General features: G+C 40.6%; 1 protein-coding gene across 1 annotated transcript in view; it reads right to left on the reverse strand.

Annotated features, from left to right (window-relative positions):
* ARHGEF26 (Rho guanine nucleotide exchange factor 26) overlaps positions 1-22,594 on the reverse strand; it is a 118,346-nt gene that overhangs the window by 41,846 nt on the left and 53,906 nt on the right. Inside the window, exons 6-8 of the mRNA XM_028103029.2 lie at positions 12,895-13,047; positions 9,316-9,445; positions 5,585-5,659 (exon numbers count right to left, since the gene is read on the reverse strand). Of these exons, the coding sequence (XP_027958830.1) occupies positions 5,585-5,659; positions 9,316-9,445; positions 12,895-13,047 (358 nt within the window). The remainder of the gene's footprint in view (positions 1-5,584; positions 5,660-9,315; positions 9,446-12,894; positions 13,048-22,594) is intronic.

Raw genomic sequence — 22,594 nt, forward strand, 5'->3', positions numbered from 1 at the left:
ACATCAGAAGACAATGTTTCAGAGAGCACATTAAAAACAAAAAAGTTCTCCAAATGTCTTAAGCAATGGTCTCATCAGTGGAGCCCATTTTAATGACTGTTTCAAAGGGACAAGCACTAATTAGCATATGTGTGCTCTGGTGTTTTTATTAAAATCAGGCTCGGTATATTAAAATAACGCCTTCCTTCAGCAGGTGTCAAAGCTTTATTAAATTCAACTCGCTAACTTTTTTAGGCCAAATTTATTAAAAATAAAAAAGGTCAAACCCTCTAACAAAGAAATATAAATTCAAAATAAAATCTTTTTGTGGTGCCTGGGTGGCTCAGTCATTAAGTGTCTGCCTTCGGCTCAGGTCATGATCCCAGGGTCCTGGGATCGAGCCCTGCATCGGGCTCCCTGCTTAGCGGGAAGCCTGCTTCTCCCTCTCCCACTCCCCCTGCTTGTGTTCCCTCTCTTGCTGTCTCTCTGTCAAATAAATAAATAAAATCTTTAAAAAAAAATATTTTCAATCTATCAAATTCACAAAGATTAAAAGAATATTTGAAGCTGGGAAGTGTGCAGTAAGACAGACATTTACATTTCTTCTGGTGGCCATGGACTTGGGAACAACCTTTTTTGAAGGCACTTGGGGCCTTTAAAAAATACCTACATTTTTGTTCCAATAAATCCATTTCTGGAAATTTATCTTTAGAAATAATCAGATGAGCACAATCATTTATGCAAGACAATGTTCCAGGCAGTACTAGTAGAATAGTAAGTGCAATGGGTACCGTATGAATCCACTTTTCAGTGTATGGTATAAAGATACACGCCTCACTCTCCACGCCTCTCCAAATCCAATACCAGTGTATGGATTAGACATCCCATTGGAAGTAATGTAGTAGAATGACAACAGTCATTACTTTTTCTTTAAAGATTTTATTTATTTGAGAGAGAAAGCGAGAGAGAGCACAAGCAGGGGGGGCGGGAGGCAGAGGGAGAAGCAGGCTCCCCGATGAGCGAGGAGCCAGATGTGGGACTCCATCCCAGGACCCTGGGATCATGACCCGAGTCGAAGGTAGACACTTAACTGACTGAGACACCCAGGCGCCCCAACAATCATTACTTTTGATAAAATTACTGATACATTTTATTTTTCGTCTCTTACCTAAATTTTCCAAATTTTCTATAATGTACACTTATTAGTTTATTTTCAGGATATACCTTTGTAAACCTTAAATGCATTCTTACAAAGCAGTACTTAGAGTGAAAACAGAAACCTTGTGAATCCTTCCCTTCCACACAGTTCCAAGTTTGATGTGCATGATTCTGGGACTATTTCTCTATACCGATAACACACATATGAGCATCAACACACTTTATTAGTGAGATGTCATTACACCATTTGTATTGCTCTGCAACTTAATGTTCCTCATGTAACAGTATAGCTTAGGGGTCTTTCCAAGGTAATAGATATGTATGTCTACCTTTCTGCAAATGGCAGGAGCAATAAGTTATAGAAGAAGATTAAAGAGACTTGGCTATTTCGCTACCGGGAGAAAGACTTACAACTTAACAGTATCTCAAAATAGGAGTAGCATTGTTATGAGGTGAGAGTGAAAGCAATTATTCTCCTAAGGAGAGTTAAATGCAAGAGAAGGGCAGGAAAGACTTCACTGGCATAAGAAACCACCCTCTGACCTCCACTCCTTGAACCCCAGACATCACTCTGCACCAGCTGAACTTTAAATTCCCTGGAAATCGCCCTCCCCGAAGCTCTACCCCACCATGCGAACAGAAAGTCAGGAAGTAAACACATTTTTATTTAACAGAAACATCTTTTTTGTTTTTGAGTTGTTCGATGAGGTCAATAAGTCTTTCCAAGGCCCCAAATTCAGTAAGCATTTACACTCACTCAGCAACATGTATGAGGAATTTCAGTGACATATTATTCACACTACGCAAATAAATTTCATTAGCATTTTAATTATCAGAAAAGATATTACTCATTTTTTCCAAGAATGAATAACTATTTAGAGACACTTGCCCAAGGGCCTTAGGTAGAGTCTGCTTCTAAGAACTTGGACCATGATATACCGAATTTCACTCTCTAGAATAAATATTGGAAACTCCTACTTTCTTTTCTTTTCAGATAAAGCAAACAAGTGAAATTCTGCTTTTAATTTTGAATAATAAATGCTCTATTTACACACTGTTTTTGTTGAAAATACTGATACTGTTCCCCCAGAATCTTTAAACCCCATCAGCAACCTTGACAAATGAAAAAGAAGTTAATTCCTGAGCTGGCTGTATTAGTGGTTTTAGTTACCATATACCACTAGGAGACTCGGGAAATAATTCTGACATTCATAACTTGTGCTCGAGAGAGAAATGCAGAGAAAACAAGTCACTAGAATGGCATTTCTTCACAGAGAGCCTTTTATATGCTTATAGTATCAGATTAAGGCAATTCACTGATCCATTACATTTTTGCCTGCCTTTCCTACAAGTACCAGTGTCAAATCCAGGGAACATGAGATGTCCGAAGGGATGCAGTGGTTTACTGCAACTGGGGTGTGAAATTCTTGAAAAACACTAAATATCATTCCTAGCTCAATTCAACAATAACTACAGCCTTCCTCCTTCCTCTTCTGTATGAATTCTTTTTCAACTTCTCAGTAACAACCAAATAAAATTTGACAAAATTTCTTGCAAGTCCAATGCTAGACCTTCATTAGTAGCTTGTAAAGGCCCTCCCTGCTACTGTCTCCAGGAAGGCAGCACAGGATGCGGGGGCCTGGAGGAGAGACCCACTGGTGGTAGGACCTTAGGTAACCTCACATTTGTCAGTCTGTTTCTTCACTTAGTGTTCCCCAAAGTGGGATGTGCAGACCACTGATGGGTCAAGAGGTGAATTTAAATGGTTGACAGATTACTATGGTTTAATTTTTGTATCCCTCCAAATTCATATGATGAAATCCTAAACCCCAAAGATGATGGTATTGAGAAGTGGGGTTTTTGGGGGCTGCTTAAAAGTTATGAGCGTAGAGCCCTCACAATAGGATAAGTGCTCTTACAAAAGAGGCTCTACCAACCCCTTAGCCCCTTTGACTGTGTAAGGCTCTGAGGAGAAACCTGCCACCCAGAAGAGGACCCTCACCCGACCCTGATCTTGGACTCTTCAACCTCCAGGACTAGGAAAAATAAACTTCTGTTGTTTATAAGTCTCCAGGTCTGTGGTATTTTGTTACAGCAGCCTGAATGAACTAAGACACAGATAAACTTACTTTTAATATAAAAATGTATATTAGAATAATAAACAACTAGCTCACAAAACCCATGATTTTGTAGGTACTATTGGCAAGGATGGGGATATGTAAAATAGAGTCAACTTAAAGTTGATTAAAAGAAACAGTACAGGGGCGCCTGGGTGGCTCACTCGGTTAAGCAGCCGACTCTTGATTTCAGCTCATGTCATGATCTCAGGGTCTTGGGGTTGAGCCCCGTGTCGGGCGCCATGCTCAGCAGGGAGTCTGCATGAGGATTCCCTCTCTCCCGCTACTCTGCCCCTCCCGCTCACTTTCTCTCTCTGTGTCTCTAAAATAAATAAATAAATCTTAAAAAAAAAAAAAAAGGAAAGAATCTACCTCACAGTAAAGTGATGCAAAAATGTACCAAACTCAAAGGCAGTGTGGTAGCTGCAAGTGGTTTGGGAAGCTTCTGGCGCTGCCATTGTCTCTGTCCCCCTCTGCCTAGCTCATACAGTATCTTCACTGACTCCCCACACCTTCTACTGCTTTCTCTCAGCTCGATATTCCTATCGGCATTTAAATGTACCCACGTTTTTCTAATCTTTAAACAAACAAAGAGACGTTCCCACACATCCCTTTTAAGCTACAGCTCTCTCCCCACGGACAGCCCCAGAGTTGAAACAGCCAGCCACACTTGCTGGTGTGCTGCATCTCCACACCTCCCGCTCACTCCACAATGCCCTGCAATCCAGCTCCCACGCCCACACTGTGAAGACACAACCCACCTGATGGTAAACCCATGACTGCTTCACTCATCAGTCACTCTATCTTTCAGGAGCACTCAACTGGGCTGACTGACCTTCCACCAAATCATCTGCCGTTTGCCAGGCCATTATGGTTTTCCTCCTTCTTTCATATGTTTTGTTTTTTTTTTAAAAAGTCTTCTCTATGGGTACCTTTTCCCTAAACAAGATCAATGGTAGTGGTGTTCTTCACGGTCGTGTCCCAGACTCACTACTCTTCTTACTCTACAAGCTCTTTCTGGGTCATCTCATCCACTCTCCCACCTTCAGAAATCATCATATATCCATGATCCCCAAATCCAGGTCTCCAATTCCAGTCTCTCCAGTGAGTTCCTGATCTGTTTATTCAGCCAACTTGAATATTCTGTAAGAACTTCTCTTATCACATATCCAAAATGGAACTGATCAGCTTCTCCCTATGTTTCTATTGGAAAGGTAAATAAGAGCATCCATCTAGTTGCCCAAGCCAGAGACCATATTCCTTGACTTTGATCTTAAATACACTCACCCAATCGATCTCTGTGCCTACCTTTCCAATATTATATATTGCTTCTCTATATCTTACTATACATCCATAAAAGCCACTGTCACCTCTAGCCTAATCAACTACAAAAGCCTCACCAACTGGTCCCATCCCCATTGTCACCTTTACAACACATGAATTTATAGCTTCTGCATCATTGTAAGAGAAGGTCCACACTTTCCTAACATTGGCCCCCCAGTAGTCTTTCCTAGACTGGGCTCTACAGCTACATGAAGAACATTTCAGTTCTTCAAATCCTCCAAATATTTTTCTTGCCTTTGGGTTTCTTTTTTTTTTCAAAGATTTTATTTATTTATTTGACAGAGAGAGAGACAGCGAGAGAGGGAACACAAGCAGCGGGGGTGGAAGAGGGAGAAGCAGGCTTCCCGCGGAGCAGGGAGCCCGATGCGGGGCTTGATCCCAGGACCCTGGGATCACGACCTGAGCCGAAGGCAGACACTTAACGACTGAGCCACCCCAGGCGCCCAGCCTTTGGGTTTCTACACATACCCAAGACACTCTCTTCCCCCCACCCCCAAGCTCCGGTTCAGAGGTCAGCTTGCTTTAGGTTTCAGCTTAAACATCACCATGTTCTTCACTACCATGTCACTCTCCATCCTTTATCGTAATTCTTGCTTAACACCTGCCTTCCCCTTTATACAGCATGTTGCATGAGGGCATTAACCACAGCTGTCTTATGTCCGCATCATATTTTCAGGGGTTGGCATCATGTCTGGCACAGTTGTTGATACTCAGTGAATAGCTATTTAATGAAAGAATGAATAAACAACTATCCAGACACCAAGAGAAAATGAGATCTCTATTGGCCATTACAGCAAGACTGCATAAAACAATAAAAATACTAATTTCATTTGAGTGCAGCAAACGTTATTTTGTTTCTCAGCTACCTAAAGAATGCTGTGCGAATGGCTTTGAGAACTCCCAATGTTTAGCATCAAACCCAGATGTGTGCTCTTCCGAGACGCTGAACAGTTTACTGTGTGATGAGCTAGCTATTCAACAGTTACCTTGCTCACTTCCTTTAGCGCTCTTTTGCAGACCTCATACTTCGGAGAGTCCTTTGGTGTTTTCTGACAGATAGTCTGCAGTGAAGTAAAAGAAAAACAAAAAAATCAATCAGTTTGTTTATTTAGTAAAATAAAACCAAGGTCCAGCCACATCCTCTTACTCACAGCAAACTTAACAATGCTGAACACAACATTATGGATGAGTATGAAGATTACATTAAAATCCAATGACAAAACTAGGAAACAGTCTTTAAATGCACAGGATCCAAGTAAATCCAGGGAATGATTAAAAAGAGAATGGACTTCAGGGATGGAGGAACCTGGTTTCAAATCCAAGTTCTGTCCCTTACTAGCTATTTGTCTGTGGGCAAGTCACCTACCCTGTAAGGGTTTCAGTTTCCTCATCTGTAAATGGGGATAAAGCCAACTACGTCACAAGGCTATTGTCAGGATTAAATGATAATACATGTACAGTTCTTTATGAGTGCCTGTCATACAGTATGCCCTCAATGAATGATAAAACTGATTATTACCATCATCATCATTTACTCAAGGTAATTATGTTTGTAGATAATACCACTGAATAAAAAGATCAAGAAAAACAGGCTGCCAGATTTTCTTTTGATATAGTTACACCGCAATTTTCGTGATGCTAAAATTGACTTCAAAGAGGGTCAATTCAAGGTAAATGGGGATACAGATAATTTTTAAATCCATATCCATTCAAGGTCAATGGAATCATTTTAATTGTTAAAAATGTTCATCTCAGTTGATAAGTTTAACTAACTCTCCAAACGAAGTAAAATTGAAAAGAGTATGCTTTAAGTACATTTAGATTCTGCCCAGGTGGCCAGATTCTCACATGTGGGAAACTGATTATGGCAACAGGCATCAAACAGAAGTGGAAGGTAAGTTGGGAACTGGTATCTTGAATGTAAGTGAGTACTAGGCCTACAAATCTCACAAATATGTGAGAAGCAGAGTGTGTACCATCTGTGGGCTTTTGTTAACGGTTCTCAAATTTTTTACTATGGCCCACTGTAAGAAATCCACTTATGTTAGCAACCAGTACATGTGTACATAAAAATGAAAAAAGCTTTTTAAAAAATAATAATTAATCATATTATGAACTGTATACATATCACATACCACACATTCTATTCTATTTCACTTTAAAAAAATATTTTATTTATTTATTTGAGAGAGACACAGATAGCAACGGAGATAGTGAGGGAGTTGAGCAGGGAGGAGAGGGAGAAGCAGGCTCCCTGCTGAGCCGAAGGCAGATGCTTAACCAACTGGGCCACCCGGGCACCCCTCTGTTTCACTTTTTTAATAAACACTGCTTATGATTCAAAAATAATTTCATGACCCACTAATGTGTACAGAAGCAGTATGAAAAATACTGGTTCATGTCCCTGAAAGCAGACATCCTGAGTCCTGAGTTGTCTTTGCACACTTCAATTTTATGTAAAATTTTGTGCATACCAAATTTTCTAGAGAGAATGACTCTAGCTTTACTCAGAATCTCAAAAGGGTCTTTGACCCAAAAAAGTTTTGAGTCCACTGGCCATTCATGGCACTAACTCTCCAACATCGTACAACACAGTATGTTAGATTCTGTGAGTCCCAACGCATTCAAGCAATTTTCCCAAAATTAAAGAGAAAATATAGAAGGCTGAGAGATCACAGCATATACAGAATCTAAAGAAATATACCTGAAATACATTTTCAGATGAAAAGGAACCCTGAAAATTCTTAACATTGCAAGAAATGTTGTATTTAAAAAGTACCCATTTCTTATTTAAAAAATATCAAAATTTGAAATATTTCTCTAGATCAAAGTTTCATATTTTTAGGAAAGTGTTAGTAATCTTATAAAATAAACTCTTTTTAAATGATTTTTTACTGTTGATAAAATCTTATGGAAGAAAGTATAGCAGCTGCTCCTCAAATGTATCTTTGAAAAATTCACAATGTTTACATAACTCAGGACAAGCCCGTATACTGTATACACGAATTTAGTGAAAAAAACACTGAGTGCCTATTATTGTCAGGCTTAACATTTACTACTTCATTCGTTTTCATGCCAATCCTTCAAGTACATATTATATTTATGCTTCAGATGAAATTAGGCAATTTGTCAGGGATCATATCGTAAGTGGGAGAACCAGAATTTGTGCCCAGATCTTACTCCAAAGGGCACAGGGCTCCAAGGACACCAAGTTTACCTTTCAGAGTCCCTTCTCTCAAAGTGCTATGGGTGTTCAGATGGGGAGGAAGACAGATCTGTTCAGGAGGGCACTGAGTAAGGCTTCATGAACGAAGGAGCATTAGAACTAGTGCCTGAAAGACGTGCTTGTTTTAGTTGTAAAGCTGAGATGTGACAGCCAACAACAACGTGAACAAAGATGCAGAGTAGGAAAGTCAGGGAAGAAATGTGGATGGAACCTACAAATAAACCTTTTTTAAGCCAAAATTTGGTTTTGATAGCCTGGCTGCATTCTATCCTTAGACATGAGAAATGCTGATCTCAAAAAAAAAAAAAAAAAAATCAGTGCTAAAGTTTCAAAATTCTGCAAGTTTTCCAATATTCACAAGGAGAGAATCACAAGGGAAGCATATGAAGGTAGTAAATTGAGGTGAAGCTGGAGAGCAGCAGGGTGTTGGGAATTCTGAAACAATGACCAACCCCCTACCCCCCCAAACCAGGCAGCAGAGCCAACAAAGTGACTATGATCACATGCTTTCACTCATTGCAAAATGTCAGTGCTTTTAGAAAATCTCTGAATTTATAATGGAATATGGAAAATGGAATTTGTTTTGTAACCTTACTCAATCATAATTTTTTGCTGTATTTTTATCCTGTGTTTTGACATGCAAAAATCAAGTATGTTGAAGCTGACATTTACATTATGATCCAATTTTAAAGTAAAACTATGGCAAAATATTTTAACTTGATCAAAAAGATACTAGTTGGCCCACTAGCCGGTTGGGAGCTGTGCTGGGCCACCTGGTTCTTCTCTCCTCGTAGTTGTTGCTGTGGTTCCAGCCCAGCTGGTGAGCAGGGCCTCCCCCCCACCCCGTCCACCGCCCCCACCTGCCTCACTGTCCTCCCAGCTGCACTTCAGACCAGACAGTCTCTGCTCACCGCCCCCAGCCATGGCCACCATTCAAAATGGTGAAATTAAATCCTTGTTTTCTTCGTGAACGTTCCCTAAAACAATAAGGACGCTGGCCCTTGTGCCAAAGAAAAAAAGGGCAAGTTCATGTCTTCTAATGCTGAAGAGTATCTCATCCCCATGTGCAGTAGAAGCACCACAGCCTCTTGGAACCCTCCAGGGAAGGGATCTTGGTGGTTAATCTGAGGAAACTGAGGCTGAAGACATTAAGTGACCTGCCCAAGGTCACATGCCTAGTGGCTCAGCTGGAAATGGAATCCAAGGCTCTGGTCTTCAATAAGCCAATATTTTTCCCATTTCAATAAATGTTAAGCGAGTGATGTAATCTGAAATCTTCGGAGTGCCCACACAAGCCTAAGTTGAAGGTAATTTCCAAAGATACTAAACACAGTGAGACTTCCCAACTGAATAGCACCTTTTCACTTAGTTGGAGGATTTTAAAGAAGAGATATAGTACATTGATTTAAGTGAAATAAGAATAATTTTCTTAACCAGATTGATAGCAGCACAGCTACCCAAAGAGGAAAGAGCCATTAGATCATGTCTTACGTCCATTAGCAGGGGCAGGCGAGTCACCCTCTGCATGGGAAGAATGAGGAAGGAGATCATGGGTAAGTTCCTACAGTCTTCATGGGACTCAATTCGTGATAGTACTTCCTTAAAAGATGGGTTGGTGGCTCTGAGAAGAAACAAGGAAAGAAGAAACTCAAAATACTTCCTCCTCAAGTTAAGAAGTAAAAACATATCACAGGCATACCTCAGATATATTGTGGGTTTGGTTCCAGACCACTACAATAAAGCAAATATTGCAATAAAGTGAATCAAAGGAGTTTTTGGTTTCCCAGTGTGTATAAAAGTCATGTTTACATCACACTGTAGTCTATTAAGTGTGCGGGAGCATTATGTCTTAAAAAAAAAAACAAAAACGATGTACATACCTTAATTAAAACACACTTTGCGGCTAAAAAACGCTAACCATCATCTGAGCTCTCGGTGAGCCATAATCACTGACCACAGATCACCGTAACAAATATAATAATAATGAAAATGTCTGAAATATTGTGAGAATTACTAAAATGTGACAGAGACACCAAGTGAGCAAACGCTATTGGAAAAATGGCAGCAACAGACTAGCTCGATGCAGCGTTGCTACCAATCTTCTGTTAAAAGTGCGATAAAGTGAAGCTCAATAAAACTAGGTATGCCTGTATAAAATGTTCTTGTAAATTCATATATTATGATTTCTAATATATAAAATGACAAAAATTACACAGACACAGATGGCTTGTCTGCCTTTTATAGTAACAACTGAATATAAGACAGGCGTTTAAGATAATATGAACAATAAGAAATGTATGAGCTAGAAATTTATAGAAGTGGTAAGTAAACAAATGAAGAGGCAATGGTATCAGAATGGTGAATGTATCTGTGAACAGATCAATTATTAGCGAGCGTACAGAGTAGATCTCCTATCTGATAATCTATATGCATTCCATTAAAAAGATAACAAATGATGTTTTAAGTCACTTCTCTAGCCCCAGATGATAATCTAAGAAATATCGGACTGGATTTATTTACTAGGAGGCTTCTGGCCTTTTTCAAAGCTTCTGAGACAGAAAACTTTCTGACCATGGCAGCCAGAATATTTCTCCCCTCCCAGTGACATAAGAACAGTGATAATATTGCCACAACATTTTTATGGAACTTAGCAAGATGCACCCACAGATATGACCTCACATGGAAACAGCCATACAACATTTAATGAGGGCCAAGAGGGGATTCCCATAAGAATGGAGTCTCAGAAGGATCTTCCACTTGCCAAGTAACAGACCTGGTATTTGGTGAAGACAGTCAAACCAAGGTCTTCCGACTTTCAGTGGGTGCCCTTACCCCCAGATCTCTTTCTCTCTCACCTCACTTCACCCACGAGGAGCTCTGAGGAGTTCCCTTATAACTTACAACTTACAACGGGGAGGGGACAGGGGGCTGGGGCTGGATACTGTCATCCCATGTTGGGGAGCAGGGGGGGGACTGGATACTGTCATCCCATGTTGGGGAGCGGGGGGGGACTGGATACTGTCATCCCATGTTGGGGAGCAGGGGGGCTGGATACTGTCATCCCATGTTGGGGAGCGGGGCGAGGGGACTGGATACTGTAATCTCATGCTGGGGAGCAGGGGGAGCCCGAGAAGCAGGGAAGTGGAAGTTGTAACCTTTTTAAAAAAATGTATTTTGAAAATTAAATGTTTTGGTTCATAAATCTGTAAATACCTAGAATAGCAAATTAAAAGAAATGACACAGAAATGTTTTATTTTTATTTTCTCAAATTGAGGAATTTTAAGTTTCCTTACCCACTAGCTTTGAAAAGATTTTTAGTAGGTTAAAAAAAAAATCAAACTCCACATCAGTTGCATATTTAAATCACTCAGGTCCTGGGACCCTCACCCCCAAAGATTCTGATTAAATAGTCTGGGATGGACTCTGGGCATCTATGGCATATTTGCTTGTTTTCAAAGATGCTCAAGCATTTCCAGTGTGCAGCTAGTCACTGCCCTAAATATAAATTCACAATACTTGCAACAAAACCCCTGAAAACACAACTATTACTTTCCATATGAAAGCTCAAATGATGGTATCATTAAGCTAATTCAGATAGAATTTTTATTTCTTTTTTAAAGATTTTATTTTTAAGTAATCTCTACACCCAACATGGGGCTCGAACTACAACCCTGAAATCAAGAGTCCCATGCTCTACTCACTGAGCCAGCCACGTGCCCCTAGAACCTTTATTTTTTGAGTTACAGGAGTACCTATTCACTTTTTATAAATCCTGCAAAATAAAATGAAAACAAAATGAAATTTAGCTCTAATTCAAGGCTTTGCTTTCAAACACGTAACTTGCATCTTCTAACAGTTATCCGGGGTCCCGGGGCGGGTGGGGGATTAAGAAAAGCAAGGGGTGAGATTATGCCCCCCAAGAACATTTGGCAACATTTTTGGTTGTCACAACTGGAGTGAGGGGCATCTAGTGCACAGAGGCCAGGGATGCTCTAAAAACATGCCACAATGCACAGGACAGCACCCACAGCAAAGACTTATCCAGACCAAAATGTCAACAGTGCCAACAAACCCGGCTCTGTGCTTCAAAAACCTCATCTGGGGTTGCTGGCTGTTGGTTTTCCACCCAGCGACACAAGCATTTCATGAGGGTGTGGAGGGACAAGGGGCACAATCAGCCCTTCCCAGGGACTTGTGAGCTTCAGTGAACTGTTTCTCTCAGCACCAACCCCAATCCCTCCACGGGGGCTCACACGTTGCACAGCAGCTGACCAGAGCTCCACGCTGTGGTCCTAAAGGCCACAACCCACAGAGGGGGTATAAGTGATAATAGCCGTCAGCCCCCAAATGGAGTTTATGGCAATTCACACTGCGCTGGAAAACAGATAGCTACGTTAGATAAACAGGGTCCCCCGACATAAGACAAGACATTACTGCACAATCGCTGACGTTTAAGGTTAAAGCCATCACGTCAAAACTCTAAGTACCTAAATAGGACAAAGGGAAAAAGGTGAGGAGGGAAATTTAAAGCTTCATTCTTTTTTGTTGCACAATTAAAGCCTTTAAGAACATTTTTCTCTATGCTTTCCTTCAGACTTTCCCTTTTCTCCTCACTTCTAACTACCCAGAAAGGGAAAATCAGCAATTCCTATAAAAAACTTAATAGAGTTGTCACCGGAACGGAGGAAGATTAGAAGAGTAGAGAATCTGGATCGTAGGCACTAGTTCAACTCAAATACTCGCTTGGCCTCAGGCAAACTACTCAATGGCCAGTTAATGGCTTAGAAAAATGGGAGTTTTAGAATGATGATCACTCCTGTGTCTTGCAGCAATTTAAAACAACAAGGAAAACAGTAACAGAAACCTGTATTTCATAATTGCTTTAGAGAGAAAGTTGTCCACAGACTAGATTTTTCTATTCAAACACCCTCACCCTGAACGCAGTCCTGGGAAACAGTCCATCAGGAGGTATTTCTAAACATGATGTAAGAGATCAATTAATTTCAATCAGTGTAACCTAATTAAAATGAGGTTAGGCTATTCACTTAACGTTCAACAACATCTCTTACAACAATTTCTGTAGTGTGCGTTGTTGGTAGACTTCGTTTGTGCAGTATTTCACATACGGGTCAAATGTGGACGCTGTGTGCTTTTCCACAATGTCACTTATATCATCTATGAAGATATTATTCTGATGTCTTGCTTCCAACTCTGTAAAGAATCTGGAAAAACAAAGAAAAGCATTTACATTTTCTTACATACACTTGAAAAAATCAAAGATTATTCTCATGTAACGTTACTATATACAGGATTTGGAAATATCAACAGTGCACAATACCAACTCAAAGAGATACAAGAAAAAACTATAAAGATTGTCCAAATTCAAATCTATCATATTAACATCTTATTACTTCGAGTGTTCAACACTGATAACATAGGGCACTTCTGTGCATTCAGGTATATTTTAGAATGTACAGATTTCACTATTTTTCCAAGAATTCCCTAGATATTGGAGGGGGTGCAGTCATGTTTCCATATTTTATTGTATTGAAAAGCCTATGAGCAAAACATCTAAAGTATTTAAAAAACAAGTCTGAGGGGCGCCTGGGGGCCTCAGTCATTTAAGCATCCAGTTTCGGTTCAGATCATGATCTCAGGGTCGTTAGATCGAGCCCTGTGTCTGGCTCCACGCTGCTGAGCGAGGAGCCTGCTTAAGATTCCTTCTCTCCCTCTCCCGCTTCCCCTCCCCCACTTGCTCTCTCTCTCTCTCTCTCAAAAAAAGAAAGTCTGAAATAAACCTAATTCTGAGTCCTTTTTCTGAAAATAATCATATTATTTTAAATCTAATAATATGCATGACATTTAAATGTACTCAGAAATTATTAAGATTGCATTTTAGGGTTGCGATTTGGGGTGTGTTTGTATGTATCTATCTATATGGTGTCCAGTCCAGTGAAAATTAAATTTCAGATAAATGAGTTATTTTGTAGTACAGGTAATGTGCAAAAATAGTGAATGGGACGTCTTGAGCATCCTGTATTTTATCTGGCAACCCTAGAGGGCAGCCAATTTCAACAGCACATCAAAATCAGATATTTGAAACAGGTTTCTACCCAGAGCACTGCTGCTCAAAATGTAGTCCATAGACCAGGAATCTAAGAGCTTACTAGAAATGAAGAATCTCATCATCCACGTCCATCCCCCCAATCCGAACCTGCATTTTATCAAGATCTTCAGATGATTCGAATACACAGTAAAAGTTGAGACAAACCTCCCCTAGAGCACACTTACTGTCCATGTTTGGAGGGATAGGAAAATCTGCTAGAAAGAACTGTCACTGTGTGGCCAAAGCATCTTCCAAAAAAAGTGTAACGAAGGTGAAATTAACAGTAATTTCTAATGTTGACCTCTGGAACAATCATACAGGAGAAATTTAGTTTTCTTTTTCTTTTAAAGATTTTTATTTATTTATTTATCTGAGAGAGAGCGATAAAGTGCGTGCACACAAGCAGGGGGGAGGGGCAGAGGGAGAAGCAGACTTCGCTGAGCAGGGAGCCTAATGCAGGGCTCAATCCCAGGACCCCGGGATCATGACCTGAGCCAAAGGCAGACACTTAACCAAGAGAGCCACCCAGGCACCCCATGAGAAATTTAGTTTTCAATAACCTCTTTAACATTCATCACATCATCACTCCTAATTAGTTTGCTGGGTGGACTCCAAATACAAAATTCAAGGCTGACAGTGAATGAGACAACAGAAATTTACACAAGATGATTAATAGTAAATATAAGCTAACATTTTCTCACATTTGCATCTCAGTTATTTTCAAAGAATACTCTGGCACTCAGCAATAAAACAATCCAGATTTTAAGAGGTTTTGATTTTACACATTTACATGTACATTAAGTGCATTGTAGTATATACTGTATTTGTTTGTCATCATTACCGATTTTATTTTAAACGTTTCCATAGGACTTTAAAAGATGAAGAAATATACCTTAACGCCTAGAAGACTAAAATTACTTATGCTCAGAGAAAGCATAGAAAAATTTTTATTTCCTTTAAGGAGGATTTAGGGAAAATAATCAGTAGGATTCCCATCCATAGATGTAACTGGCCTAGTTATCCAAGCCTTTTGTTTAAAACAGCAAAAGAAAAAACTTAAAGCACGCTTGGCTGGGCTATTTGCCTTTCCTTCCAAAGGTATCAGGGTTAATATGCACAATTCTTAAACAGTAGGTTAGAAATACCAAATTATGTTCCAAACTAGCTTCATATCACTTTTTCAAGACTAGTCTATTAACATTCAAGTACAATTATCAAACACTCTCCTAAAAGTTTCAGCAATTGCAAAAACAACCTACTCCAAACCCCTATGTTTGCTAAAGGACATTTAAAAGCCATTTCTTTTTTTTTTTTTAAGATTTTATTTATTTGACAGAGAGAGAGAGAACAAGCATGGGGAGTGGCAGGCAGAAGCAGAGGGAGAAGCAGGCTCCCGGAAGAGCAGGGCGAGCCCGACGTGGGACTCGATCCCAGGACCCCAGGATCATGACCTGAGCTGAAGGCAGTCGCTTAACCAACTAAGCCACCCAGGCACCCTAAAAGCCATTTCTTAAAAGATATTTTCTATATAGACTAGTCCCTGTATTCAAGAAATCCATGTTATATTGGGAAGGTAAGGCTGATAAACACAGATGATACAGAAAGAACACGTATGCATACAACCACATGTTGGAACATATGTGCCTAAGGGTGGTGGTGTCAGTATCTTTTTTTTTAATTATATGAACTATGTATGTTTTTAATTGGGGTAAAATATATGTAACATAAAATTTGCCATTTTAATCATTTTTAAGTGTTACAATTCAACGGCATTAATTACATTCACGATGTTGTAAAATTTTCACCACTATTTCCAAAATATTTTTATCACCTCCAACAGAAATATTATATGCATCACCTAATAATGCTCCATTTCCCCTCTCCCCAGCCCCTAATCACTTCTTTGTGGCGGGGGGGGGGGGGGGGTGCTAAGGGGGAGGGAGCATGAGAATCCCAAGCAGGCTCCACACCCAGTGCAGAGCCCAACACGGGGCTCAATCTCACAACCCTGAGATCACGACCTGAGCTGAAATTAAGAGTCAGATGCTTAACCAACTGAGCCAGCCAGGCGCCCCCTTCTGATCACTTCTAATCTACTTTCAATCTCTATGAATTTGCCTATTCAAGATATCTCATATAGGTGGAATCATAAAATATTTGTGCTTTTTGTCTTGCTTATTACCCTTAGTGTAATGTTTTCTAGGTTAATCTATGCTGACACATGTAACAGAACTTTATTCCTCTTTATGGCTGAATAATATTCTATTGCATATATATATATATATCATATTACGCTTATCCATTCATCTGTTGATGGACACTTAGGCTGTTTCTACCCTTTGGCCATTGTGAACAAATGATACTGCTATGAACATTTGTGCACAAGCATCTGTCTGAGTCCTTGTTTTCAAGTCTTTGGCACTATATACCTAGGGATGGAACTTTAACCTCACTGACCCTGCCAAAAATAGTATACATCAAGAAGTCACAGTATAATACCAAGAACCACTACAGAAGAAGCTGAGTTATATGCCAAGGAGAGATGACTTCATGAAATGAAAGCTGAATAGGAAATGATCGTTTCCTTCCCAACACCCACAGATGAGTAGCCCATGGGAAGCATGGTACCCGTGAATACAAGACCTCTAACAGAGGCATACGGTGAAAAGTCCAGAGGGCCAGTGACTGACAGCGAGGACAGGTGTGAGGAGAATGGCATTAGTGGGAGCAGAGGGGCAGGGGAAACAACACAGCTATAGGAACGAATCGGGAAACTGGCATTCAGTGGGACTGACGTGTTGGCCACAGGAGGACCCATGGCAGACAATGAGCGTTGAAAAGCAGGTCAGGGCCAGACTGCAAAGGCTTGACTGTATGCTGAGGAGCTTGAGCTTCATCTGTGGACAATGAGAACTACTGGAGGTGATGAAGACAATCAATCATCCGACCAGAGAAAACTGGGGTAGAGAAGGGGTGGGGTACAAGTGGGGAGAGGACAGACCGCAAGCAGGCCAGCAAAACGGCTAATGTGGGCATCAAGCCTGGCAGTAGGAAATCAAAAAGAGAAGACACAGAGTAGGGTAACAATTTGGAGGAAAAGTTCACAGAAAGAAAAAAAACCTCATCAGATGGGAAGTCAAGGAAGATGCTGGGATGTCTATTCAAGATTTCCACCTGGGTAGCAGGGGGGGGCATTGAATTATGCACAAAGACAGGGATTTAGGAGGAGCAAGGGGAAGCAAGAAGGAGCAGCTTAATTTCGCCTTAGACACGTCAAAAGGACAGCTAAAAATACACGTCTGTGAGAATTCAGAGCCACAGGAGTTCTAGGTAGTACGTAGTCAGGACTAGTTCACTTCTAGCTGGTTTTCATATAAATGCAAAATATTTGTTCATTATTTTAACTCCACGCGTCTTTCGGGAAAATGTTTAAAGAAAACTGAAAAAATAAGAAACCATTCATAAGGTCATTATCATGTAAATCTAAGAAATAAATGTCTCAGAGGCAAATAGCCCTTACCGTTTCTTGTCTTTAACTATTATAGTCTGAAGGAATGCAAGTACATAACCAAAAACAACAGTAACTTGGCTTTTCCCAATGAAAAGGAAAATTCATTTATCACAGTAAAAGCCTTGCCAAAGTACAAGATGAAAAACAAAGCACTAATGAAATATGTGTTTATGCTACTTACTTCAATATACTATAAACCAAGCCACCCATCTTTTATTTTGACATTAGCATAATTAAGACATAATTTAAAGCTTCCTATGTTAAATTATCTATTGGTTATTTTGGCAAATTTGCATATTTTACTAAGTGAGCTGAGCTACAAAAAAGACCAAGAAAGTTATTACTGAAGAATGAGATATTATTTCAATAACCAAAGATGTTAGAGATCCAAATCAAACCTGAAGCCAAAGTAAAAGCATTCTGGTTCCCTCAATGAAATTTAAATGAGTTTGTAAAGTAATTTGGCTTATTTGAAGGACATTTTAATGGAAATGTATTTCAGCCCTGTGAATTTTTTCATCTCTGTAGTATTACCAAGATGATCATGTTTTATAAACAATCATGTTACACAACCTTTCTCTCCTCTCTTTCTTTCTTTTTTGCCACTAAAATTCTAATCTCATCACTAAGGTCTAGATTTTGAGAAACCTCTGATGGACCAGAAGAGGCTTCCTGGAAACAGTGCCTCCTAACCAGAAACCCAAGTGAGCCCTGTTTGACTGTTGACTCACGGGCACCAGCACCATCACGACCATGCTTCAAATGATTGTGACCTGCCCGCGCGAGCTCCCCAGTTGTGCAGAGAATGGTCAGACCCCCAAGGACATCACGGTGGCCTCTCAGGAGTTGGGACTTCAAGATGACTTAAAGACAAGTCTATGGTAGAAAAGCTTAATCATGGCCTGTATCCTTTTTCCTCTAATACTTCCTAGAACTGTAAGAACTACGTATTCTCTAGGCTTTTCGTGGCTGCTTTAGCAAGTGACGGTCTTAAAAGCAGGACTGCATTGTGGGGTAAAAACAAAGTCAACAATGAGGTAGCTGTTTTTTATATACTCGGCACATGTCCTTTTGTTAGCTTCCCCTTCTCCCTTCTGTGATGGGTAGAAAAGACACAAATGTGAGCTATAAATGTACCCATACCATACTAACAGCCTTCTTAATAGTCAGTTGGTAATGTGACTGGCATGTCAGACAGGAGTGTTCCTCAGAGCTCTTGAGGACTGTAGGGTAAATCTACCAATCTATAGGGGGGATTAAAATGTATTTAATATAGACAACAAATGTGATTCAATCAGTCAACCAGCAAAATCTCCTCCCATGTGTCTAGCTCAAGGTGACAGGCTTTGGTAGATGTCAAGGAGCAAACAATTGATATGTATGACCACCAAGCCCAGTGCTACATGCTTCCCATATATACTGCCTCATTTAATTTAATCTCCAAGCCTACTTCATGAGATGGCTATTAGACCCATTTTAGAGATGACAAAACCAAGGCTAAGAGAGCTCAAGTCAAAACTCAAAAACAACTGAGCCTCAGTTTGAACCAGAGTCAGGCTTTTCTGAGTCCAGCACCCATGCTCAAACCACTGCTTCTGCCCACAGATGCCCGCTCAGCTTGCCTATGAGCACCAGCCAACCTTCAATCTAGACATCCAGCAAAAAGACTAACAGCTGGAGCTGAGAAAGAACCGTAGTATTTTCCAAGAAGACCAGCTGTCGAATCATCTCAGCACGTAAATCACACACATCAACATAGTAAAGCCTCTCACCGTGGATTTATGCTGTGGCAAGATCCGCAGGGCAGCGGAAAAGCTGTCAGCCACCCCAGGGGCAGCCTCCAGGGGAGTCAATCGAGAAGGCCACAGCCAGTGATGTGTTCTGGTCCTGGCTGATGCACCAGAAGAAAATGCTGGTTTACAGGTGCCCGGCGAAACTCAGTCATTCATTTTTTGCCCCCCTTGTACCCTGCTGCCCTCCACTTTGCCTACCAAACCCCGGCTCATCTTTCAAGTCTCAGATTAAATTTCATCTCTTTCAAGAAGCTTTCCCTGACCCTCTGGGCTGGGTCATTTCATGTCTTTATAAACCCCTTATACTTCTCCTTTGGTTTCCCTACTATGGTTGTAACTAATTATATAGATTGTGTTTACGTTGTCTTTCTTAGCAAGGTCTAGAGGACAGGGACCATGTCTCCTTTGTTCAAGTACCTGATCCTAACCATAGTATGACCAAAAAACCTGGTCATAGTACCTGAAACATATTAATCAAATATCTGATGTGAATAAATCAAATTTGTGTTTGAAATAGAAAATTAAAGATGAAACATGTTCCAGTAATTTTTTTTTTTTTACTGGTATTTTGCCAAACATGTAATACCCACAAATTGGTCAGTCTCTACTTTGCTTTACTCACCGATAAATCAAGTGAACATGTATTACTTTTTTTTTTACCACAGACTGGGTTCCCAGAACTATGCTAGGCACAGTGAGGGTCACCAACCGATAAAGACACAAAAGTCTTTTACAATCCTGTCAAGTAGGGTCCCCAGAATGAGGCCCAGTCCAGCCCAAGTCTCTTCAGTGCCAGCCACACTCTCTGAAAAACCTGTCGGCCTGGCCCCTCCCCCACCCAATTTAGGGAGGACTCTAGCCGGGCTAAGAAGCACTCAGTGCTCTAGCCGGAGAAGCCCAGAAAGTAGGGCTCTGGTTATAATCACTGCTGTCCTGTGCCCTTCCTGGAATGGCGTCCTTTCCAGGTATGCTTCCTTCATGAATATCCATCTGCCGAAAGCAAACGCAAATCATTCTTGGACTTCTTCCTCACCTGAATGAGCTGTCAATCGAAACAGCTGCAGCATCCCACCAGAGAGAGTCATATTCACTTACGCTGGAGACATGTAACACGCCAGGCAGGTTTCACATGTCTAAGTTGCTGTTATATAATAAAATATCTTCACTAAACACAGAAATATTCCAGATAAGTGGCAGCAAACTATTTGCTGCTAGAAATACTTTCCTAACAGAGCACCAACAGAACATTCTGTACTCTACCAAAAATGAATTTATATTCTGCTGCAGATAAGTGAGATCTGGGGCTTGTTCATTTGGGGCTTTGTGTTGGTGGTCATGTCGACACTAAAGATCAGCACTGATTTCTTTTAAGACTACTCTGGTTTGGGGAAAGCAGTGCAGGACAAGAGTACCACCACTAACCCATGGCAGGCATCGTTAACCAACTGTGGCCCTCTGCCCAGATGCACAATCTGCTCTCTAGGCAGACATTCGAGACCAAGCAAAACAGATGAATAAGATGAAGTTCCCCTACGAATCCTTCACCAGACTTGCAATGATGGAAAATGTGTTAATCTGACAAAAATGGAGGGCTGTTGCTTCTCAGTCAGACTGCCCTCCATCCTGATCTGGTAAAAGTCTCACAAGGTTTCCTCCTTAGCAGACTATGTATCTTGTCATGCTCTATTTTAGCTTTTCCTTCTGAAATTTTGTCTTTGAATGGATAAGGGATAAGGGTTGAAATTAAGAGTGGTTGGGAATGTGAGATAAAATAAAAATTCTAACCAAAAAATGTTCCGGTAGCCCTAACTCCCGTTCTGATACCTCCTGCTTGATCCTTAAAATCTCTAGGATGGTTTTTGTGAAGAGATTCTTATCATCCTATGAAAACCTCTAAGATCAGCCTAGGCATAGGACAGAAGAGACTGGGGTGAAAGAGAGAAACTAAGGGTTTTCCTACCCTCAATGCCACACAACACAGAGCTTGCTTGGGTTTAAATCCTGCTCCCCCGGGTACCTTCAGTTCAAGTCACCTACCAAATCCCAAAAAAGGAGGGTGGATCTGGGGGCCAGGGAAGAGAAAGACAAAGAGAGACTAGAGAGCTAAGTGCCCCCGAGACCCTTCCATATCACTTAAGGCTCCCCTTTAATTAGTTCTTCCTCTCACTGATAATGTGCATGCTCGAAGGAATAGAAACTGGACCATATCAAGATAGGAAAACCGTATTTTAAAAGTTCTTGCAATTTTAATGCCATTAGACTATTTTCACTTAAAAATGAGAATTTAAAGTATTTACCATCTGAATCTACTTCACAAAAATATATTGGAGGAAAAGGGGCTTGTTCCCATGGTAACTTACTGCATGCTAGATTCTCTTGTTTCAGTGCTACTCTCGTGCATTCAAGCATACTGTAATTCTCCCAGAATGAGGGTCACATGCTAACGAATGACAGAAAGCACGAGCCAGTCTTCTTATCGAAACGTCCTTAGAAGAGATGAATGCTGCTGTATGAATGAATGGGCCTGTGATGCCCTGGGTTATTATGGACAGTTTTACAGTTTTTAATTTTTGTTTTATTTGAGCACAACTATTAATTTCCACACAATGGAAAATCACTCCCCAATTTTATATATGACCATGGAGAGGGAGACCAAGTATGCCTGGTTCATCACTTGATCTCCAGGACCTAGTAAAGAATAAGCACTCAATAAATGTGCCGAACGAATCAATACTAGATGCCTGTTCTTCCCCCTTGCCCCTCTGTTAAAGTGCCATCTTCCAAGGAGAGCAACAGTGGGTGATAATACGAAGCAAGTATCCACCAGGTGTGATTTCATAACTACATTAGATTACCAGGATCCTCATGGCATGGGTGGGCTGGGGCCAGGTGGCTCTGAATACCTCTGCTGGTTGGCAAATATCGCACATGCGTGTTTACGCCCTTTACGCAGCATCTGAGATACTGGGTTTGTAACCTCAAGAATAATTCTGCTAATCCATTGCCTGGCAAAAATCCTCTGAAAACTCAAAACCTAGGCAAGATTTATGACTTCTGAGGAACTGTTTCCTTTCATTACATGATAGTTACATAACCAATTCTCTGACCCATTTACATTGGCTACCTAGAAGAATACTACTGTGCTTAACCCTGACTCCTGGTAACACCAGCAGGAGAGGTAGCTGAGCACATGGGCTCTCCTCATCACTACCCGGTTTTCTATTTCCCACTTAAATGGCCACACTCATTTCCCACTCAAACATGTCATTTACTGTAAGTTGCCTTGAGCCTTTTGTGGATGCAGTTGGGAATATAAATTATCAATTATAAACAAACCAGGAAAATGTGGATTCTTGGTG

This window comes from Eumetopias jubatus, unplaced genomic scaffold (assembly GCF_037043125.1).
Source record: "Eumetopias jubatus isolate StellerSeaLion01/CBP00866 unplaced genomic scaffold, mEumJub1_p1.0 scaffold_1, whole genome shotgun sequence".
NCBI classification, from domain to species: Eukaryota; Metazoa; Chordata; class Mammalia; order Carnivora; family Otariidae; genus Eumetopias; species Eumetopias jubatus.